The 11,745-nt window shown below is 56.0% G+C and overlaps 1 protein-coding gene across 1 annotated transcript; it reads left to right on the forward strand.

Annotated features, from left to right (window-relative positions):
- The first annotated feature begins 367 nt into the window (after positions 1-367).
- LOC136610012 (uncharacterized) lies at positions 368-11,034 on the forward strand. Its single transcript, XM_066589283.1, has 3 exons — positions 368-409; positions 1,658-4,803; positions 10,914-11,034. The coding sequence occupies exons 1-3, from the start codon at positions 368-370 to the stop codon at positions 11,032-11,034; spliced, it is 3,309 nt and encodes a 1,102-aa protein (XP_066445380.1).
- Positions 11,035-11,745: the final 711 nt, after the last annotated feature.

Below are 11,745 nucleotides of genomic sequence, written 5' to 3' on the forward strand. Positions count from 1 at the left end.
GGCCAGGCAGCCGGCACACATATTAACTTTTTCCACCCCACTTCTGCCGTAATCAGCAATTCCAGCAACCTGATTGGTTGTTTGGGTTGGCTGGCTGTGCACGAGGATAGAGTTACAGAGATGTGAGCCGTCAGTGGCAGTCACCGGGGCCCGGGGCTCATGTATATGGTGTGCTGTGTGAATATGGTGCATATTAGCATGTGGTGTGTTATGTGGCGTATATTAGTGTGTGGATATGTGTGTATGCAGGTATGTGTGTGGTGCTCTGCTAGCATGTGGTCATGGGTGTATGTAGTTTGGGTGTATGTATTGTGTTAGTGTTATTAGCGTGTGTAGGCTGTGTGTGGTGTAGCCAGAGCATATAAGCATGTGGTTCTCTGTGTACGTGTGGTTCGGTCGTGTGTATGCGGTATGTGTGGTGTACTAGCATGTGCTTGTATGTATTCAGTACGTTGAAGCATGTGTAGGCTGTGTATGTGTTGTGCAAGGGGTCCTGTTTATGCAGCATGTATGGTGTGTGTTGTGTGAATATGGCACATATTTGCGCGGTGAATATTATGTGAGTGTTTGGTTCTCTGTGTATGTGTGGTATACAACCACACGCTAACAGGCACCCCACACACACACCCTAATATGCACCCTGCGTGCTAATATGCACCGTGCACACAAACACACATGCTAATACGCACGCTAAAGTGGGCGCACAAACATGCGCTAATGTGCTCAAACATGTGCTAATATGCATCGTGCGCGCACCCAAATATGTGGTATATTCACACAACACACATGCTGCATAAACAGGACCACACACTTGCACAACATATACACAGCCTACACATGCTTCAACGTACTGAATACGCACATGCTAGTACACCACACATACTGCATACACACAACCACACATACAGAGAACCACACGCTTATATGCTCTGGCTACACCACACACAGCCTACAGACACTAATATGTACCACATGTACTGTATAAAAACACTAACACAACACATACATGCAAACTACATACACCCATGACCACATGCTAGCACACCACCACACACATACCTGCATACACACGTATCCACACACTAATATACGCCACATAACACACCACATGCTACTATGCACCATATTCACACAGCACACCATATGGATTGCATAACCATGAGCCCCGAGCTCCGGTGACTGCCACTGACGGCTCAGCACGTGCTTCACCTGCACATCTCTGTAAGGCTGCCTGTCCACGGGCAGGTTTGAATTGCGTTCCCCGCGGTGATAATCTGGCTGGGGGGAACGCAGTGAAAGCTCTCCATAGCATTGCTATGAAGAGTGCTTCGCCCCTGTCCACGAGCGGAGAATCATTGCGATTCTCCACTCGCGGGCAGCAATTCGCAGAATGGTGCGAATCTACCGCGATTCTCCATGGTCAGCCTGTCAGATAGGCTGACAGCGGAGATCTATCTGCCAGCTCCTGCAACGCCTGTGGACAGGCAACCTAACTCTATCCTCATGCACATCCAGCCAACCCAATCAACCAATCAGGTTGCTGGAATTGCTGATTAGGGCAGAAGTGTGGTGGAAAAAGTTAATAGGCAGCCGGCACCACCCCTCCATGTCCTGCGCCCAGCTCTGGGAACATTAACCCCCGGGGTGCGGGCGGCAGAGCCCGCCCGCTAACCGGCCCCCGGTGTCCGGGCGGCAGAGCCCGCCCTCTAACCGGCCCCCGGTGTCCGGGCGGCAGAGCCCGCCCTCTAACCGGCCCCCGGTGTCCGGGCGGCAGAGCCCGCCCTCTAACCGGCCCCCGGTGTCCGGGCGGCAGAGCCCGCCCTCTAACCGGCCCCCGGGGTGCGGGCGGCAGAGCCCGCCCTCTAACCGGCCCCCGGTGTCCGGGCGGCAGAGCCCGCCCTCTAACCGGCCCCCGGTGTGCGGGCGGCAGAGCCCGCCCTCTAACCGGCCCCCGGGGTGCGGGCGGCAGAGCCCGCCCTCTAACCGGCCCCCGGGGTGCGGGCGGCAGAGCCCGCCCTCTAACCGGCCCCCGGGGTGCGGGCGGCAGAGCCCGCCCTCTAACCGGCCCCCGGGGTGCGGGCGGCAGAGCCCGCCCTCTAACCGGCCCCCGGGGTGCGGGCGGCAGAGCCCGCCCTCTAACCGGCCCCCGGTGTCCGGGCGGCAGAGCCCGCCCTCTAACCGGCCCCCGGTGTCCGGGCGGCAGAGCCCGCCCTCTAACCGGCCCCCGGTGTCCGGGCGGCAGAGCCCGCCCTCTAACCGGCCCCCGGTGTCCGGGCGGCAGAGCCCGCCCGCTAACCGGCCCCCGGTGTCCGGGCGGCAGAGCCCGCCCGCTAACCGGCCCCCGGTGTCCGGGCGGCAGAGCCCGCCCTCTAACCGGCCCCCGGTGTCCGGGCGGCAGAGCCCGCCCTCTAACCGGCCCCCGGTGTCCGGGCGGCAGAGCCCGCCCTCTAACCGGCCCCCGGTGTCCGGGCGGCAGAGCCCGCCCTCTAACCGGCCCCCGGTGTCCGGGCGGCAGAGCCCGCCCTCTAACCGGCCCCCGGGGTGCGGGCGGCAGAGCCCGCCCTCTAACCGGCCCCCGGTGTCCGGGCGGCAGAGCCCGCCCTCTAACCGGCCCCCGGGGTGCGGGCGGCAGAGCCCGCCCTCTAACCGGCCCCCGGGGTGCGGGCGGCAGAGCCCGCCCTCTAACCGGCCCCCGGGGTGCGGGCGGCAGAGCCCGCCCTCTAACCGGCCCCCGGGGTGCGGGCGGCAGAGCCCGCCCTCTAACCGGCCCCCGGGGTGCGGGCGGCAGAGCCCGCCCTCTAACCGGCCCCCGGGGTGCGGGCGGCAGAGCCCGCCCTCTAACCGGCCCCCGGTGTCCGGGCGGCAGAGCCCGCCCTCTAACCGGCCCCCGGTGTCCGGGCGGCAGAGCCCGCCCTCTAACCGGCCCCCGGTGTCCGGGCGGCAGAGCCCGCCCGCTAACCGGCCCCCGGTGTCCGGGCGGCAGAGCCCGCCCGCTAACCGGCCCCCGGTGTCCGGGCGGCAGAGCCCGCCCTCTAACCGGCCCCCGGTGTCCGGGCGGCAGAGCCCGCCCTCTAACCGGCCCCCGGTGTCCGGGCGGCAGAGCCCGCCCTCTAACCGGCCCCCGGTGTCCGGGCGGCAGAGCCCGCCCTCTAACCGGCCCCCGGTGTCCGGGCGGCAGAGCCCGCCCTCTAACCGGCCCCCGGGGTGCGGGCGGCAGAGCCCGCCCTCTAACCGGCCCCCGGGGTGCGGGCGGCAGAGCCCGCCCTCTAACCGGCCCCCGGTGTCCGGGCGGCAGAGCCCGCCCTCTAACCGGCCCCCGGGGTGCGGGCGGCAGAGCCCGCCCTCTAACCGGCCCCCGGGGTGCGGGCGGCAGAGCCCGCCCTCTAACCGGCCCCCGGGGTGCGGGCGGCAGAGCCCGCCCTCTAACCGGCCCCCGGGGTGCGGGCGGCAGAGCCCGCCCTCTAACCGGCCCCCGGGGTGCGGGCGGCAGAGCCCGCCCTCTAACCGGCCCCCGGGGTGCGGGCGGCAGAGCCCGCCCTCTAACCGGCCCCCGGGGTGCGGGCGGCAGAGCCCGCCCTCTAACCGGCCCCCGGGGTGCGGGCGGCAGAGCCCGCCCTCTAACCGGCCCCCGGGGTGCGGGCGGCAGAGCCCGCCCTCTAACCGGCCCCCGGTGTCCGGGCGGCAGAGCCCGCCCTCTAACCGGCCCCCGGTGTCCGGGCGGCAGAGCCCGCCCTCTAACCGGCCCCCGGTGTCCGGGCGGCAGAGCCCGCCCTCTAACCGGCCCCCGGTGTCCGGGCGGCAGAGCCCGCCCGCTAACCGGCCCCCGGTGTCCGGGCGGCAGAGCCCGCCCGCTAACCGGCCCCCGGTGTCCGGGCGGCAGAGCCCGCCCTCTAACCGGCCCCCGGTGTCCGGGCGGCAGAGCCCGCCCTCTAACCGGCCCCCGGTGTCCGGGCGGCAGAGCCCGCCCTCTAACCGGCCCCCGGTGTCCGGGCGGCAGAGCCCGCCCTCTAACCGGCCCCCGGGGTGCGGGCGGCAGAGCCCGCCCTCTAACCGGCCCCCGGTGTCCGGGCGGCAGAGCCCGCCCTCTAACCGGCCCCCGGGGTGCGGGCGGCAGAGCCCGCCCTCTAACCGGCCCCCGGGGTGCGGGCGGCAGAGCCCGCCCTCTAACCGGCCCCCGGGGTGCGGGCGGCAGAGCCCGCCCTCTAACCGGCCCCCGGGGTGCGGGCGGCAGAGCCCGCCCTCTAACCGGCCCCCGGGGTGCGGGCGGCAGAGCCCGCCCTCTAACCGGCCCCCGGGGTGCGGGCGGCAGAGCCCGCCCTCTAACCGGCCCCCGGGGTGCGGGCGGCAGAGCCCGCCCTCTAACCGGCCCCCGGGGTGCGGGCGGCAGAGCCCGCCCTCTAACCGGCCCCCGGGGTGCGGGCGGCAGAGCCCGCCCTCTAACCGGCCCCCGGTGTCCGGGCGGCAGAGCCCGCCCTCTAACCGGCCCCCGGTGTCCGGGCGGCAGAGCCCGCCCTCTAACCGGCCCCCGGTGTCCGGGCGGCAGAGCCCGCCCGCTAACCGGCCCCCGGTGTCCGGGCGGCAGAGCCCGCCCGCTAACCGGCCCCCGGTGTCCGGGCGGCAGAGCCCGCCCGCTAACCGGCCCCCGGTGTCCGGGCGGCAGAGCCCGCCCTCTAACCGGCCCCCGGTGTCCGGGCGGCAGAGCCCGCCCTCTAACCGGCCCCCGGTGTCCGGGCGGCAGAGCCCGCCCTCTAACCGGCCCCCGGTGTCCGGGCGGCAGAGCCCGCCCTCTAACCGGCCCCCGGGGTGCGGGCGGCAGAGCCCACCCTCTAACCGGCCCCCGGGGTGCGGGCGGCAGAGCCCACCCTCTAACCGGCCCCCGGGGTGCAGGCAGCTGAGCCCACACTCTAACCGGCCCCCGGGGTGCAGGCAGCTGAGCCGACACGCTAACCGGTGTGCAGGCAAGCGTGGCATGTTGTCTCCTAGCGCATATTACGTACGCATACACGCCAAGATAAGCGATGGGTATTGAACGTACACAGCATGAAATAAGGAGCGCTACTTCCCTGCAGTGATTGGAGGCACTTTTTGAAAAAAAAATCACCGCGAATCCGCAGGGACATTGCATATTCTAGAGCGCAATATCTGGTTAAGTTTCACGTTCGTCCGTGTGAAATTTGGTTTGGGGTGCTTTTGGACAGAACAGTTACCATCAAATGAAAACCGTTCACCCTAAATGCGAGCCAATGGTGAATGAGAATCGTTCACTTTTTGTTTGCTGTCCAGTTTCTGCAGAGAAACCATCGTTGGCTCATTCACTTATCGATCGGTTTAAACAGCATTCATTCAGTCCCTCTCATTCGCTAATACAGGAACTGAATGATTCTCATTTGAATGAGCCAGAGATGTAACTGCCAGTCTAAACAGGCTACAGGAGTGCGAATGCGTTAGCTGGTTTCACGCGGCCGAGAAAATCACACGAGATTTCTGAAGTGCGAGACACACAAATCTCGTACGGAGTTGAACCCCATTCTTTTGAACGAGGTCATGCACACGAGCAATTTTTTGCTGCATCACAATGCAATGGGAAAAATAAATTGTGCCATGTCCTTTCTTTGGGTGTGCCATCGCATCACCCATTGTTTTCGACGGGGCTGGCAAAGCATCACACTGCTTTCTAGGTGCACGCGAGTGCAGTGTGATGTGAGGTTTCCCATTGAAAATAATGAGAACCACTCTGCAGTCCTCCACTGTGACTGTCAACCGCGCCAGAGGATCGCTACTTCCCCGAAGTAATAAAAGATGTTTTTGATACAGAAACGCCTTGCGTCCACAGGGAAAAATCGCACTCGCCCGTGTGAAAATAGCCTTCTGGTGACATCACTCGCTCGTTAGCTCGTTCAAATGAGAATCGGCTCGTCTAAAAGTTGGTGAATAATAAAGCCAGTTAACTGGGCAGGTGCTAACATACTGCACTGCAAGAACAGGGTGCTGCATCAACTACCGTAGCTTATGACTTTCATGTAAGGCTGGGCTCACACAGGCGTTCGTTTACCAGGTAAATGTGATACGCTGCAATTCCGGGCAATCACATATATTGCCTCACGCCGTTTCATTCATATTTGTGTATATGTATTGTGAAATACGCGAGCGCAAAAAAGAACGCATCATGTTCTATTTTGCCGCATATTATCTGTAAGGGCCAATTTTTGTCTATGGGCACGTAATCAACGCCAACCATATGCAATTTCATTGCATATGGGTGGCGTATATACGTGCCGTTGCTAATTGACTGTTAAAAAATTAAAACAAAATCGCTGCCACATGCGGCACTAGGCCAACTCACTGCCAGCTCCACAGCGCGCAACGCCACCCATACACAATCTATTATATATGGACAGCGGTGAATAGGCTACCCATAGAGAACAATAATGCAGTTGTGAATGGAAGAATGAAAGTCCATAGACTTTCACTGCCTTCATCCACCGCGTGTTAGGCCGCCTACACACGGGCGGAAATCCCGCGGCGGTATTTCCCGCGGGATTTCCGCCACTGAAGGTTTGCATAGGAGTGGATTACAATACGCACTCCTATGTAGACGGCCGCGGTTTGGCCGCGCAAAATCTCGCGCAACAAACAAACCACGGCATGTCCTATTTTTGTGCGGGGCTCGCACTCACCCGGCCGCCGGCTCCGGTCTGCGCATGCGCCGGCTGCGCCGCAGGCGGCACATGAAAGAGCCGGGGCCGCCAGGCGCGGGTGAGTACGCGCTCGTCTCTGCAGGCTCTCGGGTCGGGTCCCGCGGCGAGAATTCTCGCTGCCGGATCCGACCCGCTCGTCTGCAGGCGGCCTTACACATGGGAAATATGAGTGCGTAATAGACGGTGACAATACGCCTGTGTGAATGAGCCCTTACTACAGATTGTGGGCTTGTCTGAAAAGCTGACTTTCCAGGCTTCTATTGAAGCTTTCACAGGAGGTTGAGAGTCTGATGGGTTGAGATAGTGAATTCCAGAGTACAGGTGATGCACGGGAGAAATCCTGGAGATGATTATGTGAGGAGCTCACTAGGACAGAGCAGAGGGGGAGGTCGTGTGAGGGTAGGAGATTATAAATGGGGAGGTATCAGGAGATTAGGTGAAAGATAGAGGGTGGATAGCCTTGTAGGTCATTGAGAATGGCTTCAACTGGATCCTCTGGGTGATAGGCAGTCCGTGAAGGGATTGGCAGAGAAGAGGGGCAGGACATTAATTCGGGGGAGAGGAAAGGTGCAGGTACGGTAGGTAAGAAGGGCAGGGTTGAGGATGGATTAGAGGGGTGCAAGGTCTTTGAAAGGGAAGCCACAGAGGAGAATGTTGCAGAGGTCTAGATGTGAGATGAGGGAATGCAGTAGCAGGTTTGTTGACTCTGGGTTGAGAAAGATTGCATCAGATGTTTCTGAACTACAGATGGCAGAGGGCAGAGTCAAATGTAACACGCAGGCCTCGTTTACATAGGCTACAAATCGCATGTATGAGAAGCCCATGATTTCCTATGGGTTACTTCACACATGCGATGTTTTGTAGCATGCTACAAAAGACACAGAAACCTCATGGGTCCCGCTATATGCACGCAACTCGTGAAGTTTTGTTGTCCATGTTTCCCCATGGAGCCTTCCTCTCTGTTGCATCGCATGAAAACGTGATTTTCGTGCGGCGCGATGCAACTTTGACAGTAGTGTCAAAGCCCTAATCTAAGCCCTGGCTGCAACGCGCACGCGCACACGCACACGCATCTTCTCCCCGGGTCCCCCGCAGTAATCTTCTCTTCTGGCTGGGGATTCAAAAATCCCTGCCTCCTGGAAGGAGAAGATGCGGGGAGAAGATGCAGCCGGGCTGACAGCGCTGGACAGGTGATGTATGCGTTTTTTTTCTTATTCGGTTACGGCTTATTTTCGGGGAAGGGCTTATATTTCAAGCCTCCTCCGAAAAACCTTGCATGTGGTGCTACAAAGTCGCGGTGATATCGCACGCACCAGCAAAGCAGGAGCTCTGCGATTTTATCGCAGCGATGCCGTGTCGCCCGTGTGAACGAGGTGGCAATGTGGAGCTATTAATAGTGATTGTGACTGGAGATACAGTACTGGTAGTTCGGCGCTGCTCTCCAATAAATTCCGACAGACAGTGAGATAAAATTATCCAACTTCTCTTTTTATTATATTAATTAAAACCCAGCAGATACACGTTTTAGGTTAGGCCCCTTCATCAGTCAAGCTGGGTGGGCTCTTGGGGCTGGAGGATGTACCCAAAAGCGCTGGTGGTACCAGATAGCATTGTGACCCTATCCAGGGAGCACCAGGAGAAGTCTTCATGATGGCTTCTCCTGGTGCTCCCTCGATAAATTCACAGCTGATGGTAAATTGGATTGTGCAGTAAAATATCAATATTTGCAGATGACACTAGACTATGTAAAGTAATTAACACGAGAGGACAAGCAGATTGCAAGAGATCTGGATTAGTTGGGGTTTGGGCAGAAAAGTGGCAAATGAGATTTAACACTGATAAATGTAAGGTTCTGCACATGCGCAGGGGAAATACATGTCAGCATTACACACTAAATGGGAAACACTGATATGGAAAAGGACTTGGGGGTTTTAGTTAACTGTAAGCTTAACTGGAGCAACCAGTGTCAGGCAGCTGCTGCCAAGGCAAATAGGATCATGGGGGGCATCAGAAGAGGTCTAGGGGCGCATGATAAAAACATTGTTCTTTCTCTTTACAGATCACTGGTCAGACCACACATATTGTGGTCAGTTTTGTGCATGGGTACTAAAGGAGGACATATCGGAGCTTGAGCGGGTACAAAGGCAGGCAACTAAAGTAATAAATGGCATGGGCGGACTACAATACCCAGAGAGGTATTATTTAATTTAGAAAAATAGACAGCTGAGGAGCGATCTAATAACTCTGTATAATATATCAGGGGACAATACAGGGATCCCTCCCATCATCCATTTATTCCCAGGATTGTGACAGTAACAAGCAGGTGCCCTCTACATCTAGAGGAAAGAAGGTTTCTACACCAACATAGAAGGGGGTTCTTTACTGTAAGAGCAGTGAGACTATGGAACTCTTTGCCTGAGGACGTGGTGATGGGGAACTCGATAAGAGTACAAAAGGGGCCTGGGTGTCTTTCTTGAGAGATACAGTATTACCCTGTTACCCCAAAAATAAGGCCTATCATGATTTTCCAGGATTTTTGAGGATGCTTAAAAGTACAACCCCTACTCCAAAATGGAGCCTTAGTTACAGTTAATTAAAAAAGACAATATAAATAGGGTCCATGCAGCTATACGTGTAAAAATTTATTTGCGCAAAAACAAATATAAGACACTGTCTTATTTTGGGGGAAACAAGGTATAAGTTACAATCATTAATAACTTCAAAAGGGTTGCTGATGCAGGTATTATTCCGATTGCCAGATTGGAGTCAGGAAGGCTTTTTTTCCCTTAAGAAAGTTGGCATCTACCTCATTGGTTTTTTTTTTGCCTTCCTCTGGATTAACATAGGAGGTTAATAGGCTAAACTGGATGGACATATATCTTTTTTCAGTCTTATATAATATGACCAGTTTTATCCATGTTTGGGAAGCAGAAAGAGGAGGATATAGCCGATGAATACTCTGGGATTTTGTAGCGCATAGGTGTAACATGATTTGAGTGTCATCAGTGTACCGTAAATGTGGTACTGACAGCCGTGGGGTTGTATGAGCTGTCCTAGACTATGGAAAATGTTTAAAAAAAAGTGAAGAGATCTAAGGACTTCCCAAACACAGTATATAGACATCATTTGAAGGAAGATAGTCATGGTATGAACAAAATGGTACCACACTGGCAAGTGTAGTAAAGATTTGGACATTTTCTAAACACACAGAAAAGGTGCAAATCTGCCATTCTACTTTTATCTTCATGGTCTAGTTAAATATTTTGGTCAGTAATTTGTCAGTAAGCCCAAATCAGATGTATGAAGCCTACATCTGACCAACTGGGAGCGTGCATGGACTATTGAGTGACCATCATGCAATAGCTTTTCATAATTGCTGATATAATACATCGCTTGACTTCACACTTAATTTAATAAATGCCGTCCGACCTACCATGCAGGCTGGGCATTTCTTATTTTCTTCATTATCTATAATGGTTTAGCACTCCTGAAGAGGCAGACAGGGTCACGATTGCTGAAACGCGTTGAGTGCATTGCTATAAATCAGCTCTATTGAGTGCACTGCTACAAATTAGTGCTGTTGTGCATTTCAATATTCTGTTCAATAGTTTTTCCTGCTAGAGGATGCCATACCCATTAGGCTCAGGAGCAGGACTGGGTTAGGCTATATGGACTTTAGGCAGGATAGCCCATAGTGCATTTAACTCCATATAGTGGGGGATCTGGGAGCATTAGCTCAGCGTGGGTTGATCCAAGTTCACAGTGTGTGGCTCTGGTAAAGAAAAGCCCACCTCCACTTTATTACTGTGACAGAGTTATAAAAATATTATCTCCATGGTTTATTTATGGTATGCAAATAGCCACTATATTATTTACGCTACATGTATTCATACTTGCCTATTGGTTCTGGGATTTTCTTTTTAAGGTTTGACTGCCAAGAGTGGACAATCGTGCTCTGGGACTCAGTCACTCATCTCTAGCGCAAGACGTAGGAAAAAAGTCCTTATTGGTTGGTTGAGTATGGGGGAGGATGATGAGCTGCAGGGCATCTTAAGAACTTTGCCTTGCCTTCTGCTCATCCACAGTGGAGCAGCTTTAGGGACATTAAGTACCTTGAGGTATGGCCATGCAGTGCCCTCTCCTAGTCACAGCTTTTGTACAATGTATGGTAGCCTTCTGCCAAAAGTTTTCTTTCTTGTATCTACATTTCCACAGGCTGTGCATGAACTGGCAGACAGAACATCAGTGCTTTGCTCTTACTGAGGGAGGCTGTCTTTGCTCAGATCTGAATGGTCATGGAGACCTGCATCGTTTTAGCACATTCAGCCTAGGATGAAGGCACCTCCCAATGGACTAGAGGATGGACACTTAGCAGCCATGACCCTTTTCCCCCCAGGAGACCACCCAAACCACCCCAGTGACTATAAAACTTGCTTCAATAATATGGTAACTACTTTTGGTAAGAGTGTGACACCTGAGCAAGAAGTATTTATTTACATATGTTAATACTTAGTGGGGCTTCCTTTGGTTTTAAACGACATAGTAAATCGGATGCTTTCAGTGGCATACTAACATCTGATACACTTCAGCTGGCATTTCCCTCCATTCATCCTGAAAACATCTGGCGAGTTCTCTCAAGGTAAATGGACGGGATTCAGATTCCCTGGCCAGATGTTCCAGTTTGTCTCCAAGACATTCAATACAGTTCAGGTTGGGACTATGTGCAGGCCGGTCCAATCCTGCAACATGCATATGCTCAAACCAACATAAACCAGCGTTGGATTTGTGACAAAGCGCATTGTCTTGTTGGAAGTATGGCCGACCATTCCCAGAGTATTGCCACATTGTCAGTAGCACATTGTCTAGAATGACGGGTACACCTGTGTTTACTGCTCTTGCCATTACAACCAACGGACTGAGACCATGGTATACAAGATATCTCCAGACCATAATGGTGCCTCCTCCTTACTTTATTATTGGCACAATAGGCGTCCTTCCTACCAGCTGCATTCATCTGATTTGAAGATTGAGTAGCACAATTCAGTCC

The sequence above is a fragment of the Eleutherodactylus coqui genome, chromosome 2 (genome assembly GCF_035609145.1).
Source record: "Eleutherodactylus coqui strain aEleCoq1 chromosome 2, aEleCoq1.hap1, whole genome shotgun sequence".
Classification (NCBI taxonomy): domain Eukaryota; kingdom Metazoa; phylum Chordata; class Amphibia; order Anura; family Eleutherodactylidae; genus Eleutherodactylus; species Eleutherodactylus coqui.

Excerpts from the sequence above, each read along its gene's own strand:
- LOC136610012 (XM_066589283.1), top strand. The coding sequence starts at position 368 with ATGTGGTTCTCTGTGTACGTGTGGTTCGGTCGTGTGTATGCG. Across the intron at positions 410-1,657 it reads GGTTCGGTCGTGTGTATGCG|AGCCCGCCCGCTAACCGGCC; the intron begins GTATGTGTGGTG and ends TGCGGGCGGCAG. Across the intron at positions 4,804-10,913 it reads CCCTCTAACCGGCCCCCGGG|GCTGTGCATGAACTGGCAGA; the intron begins GTGCGGGCGGCA and ends ACATTTCCACAG.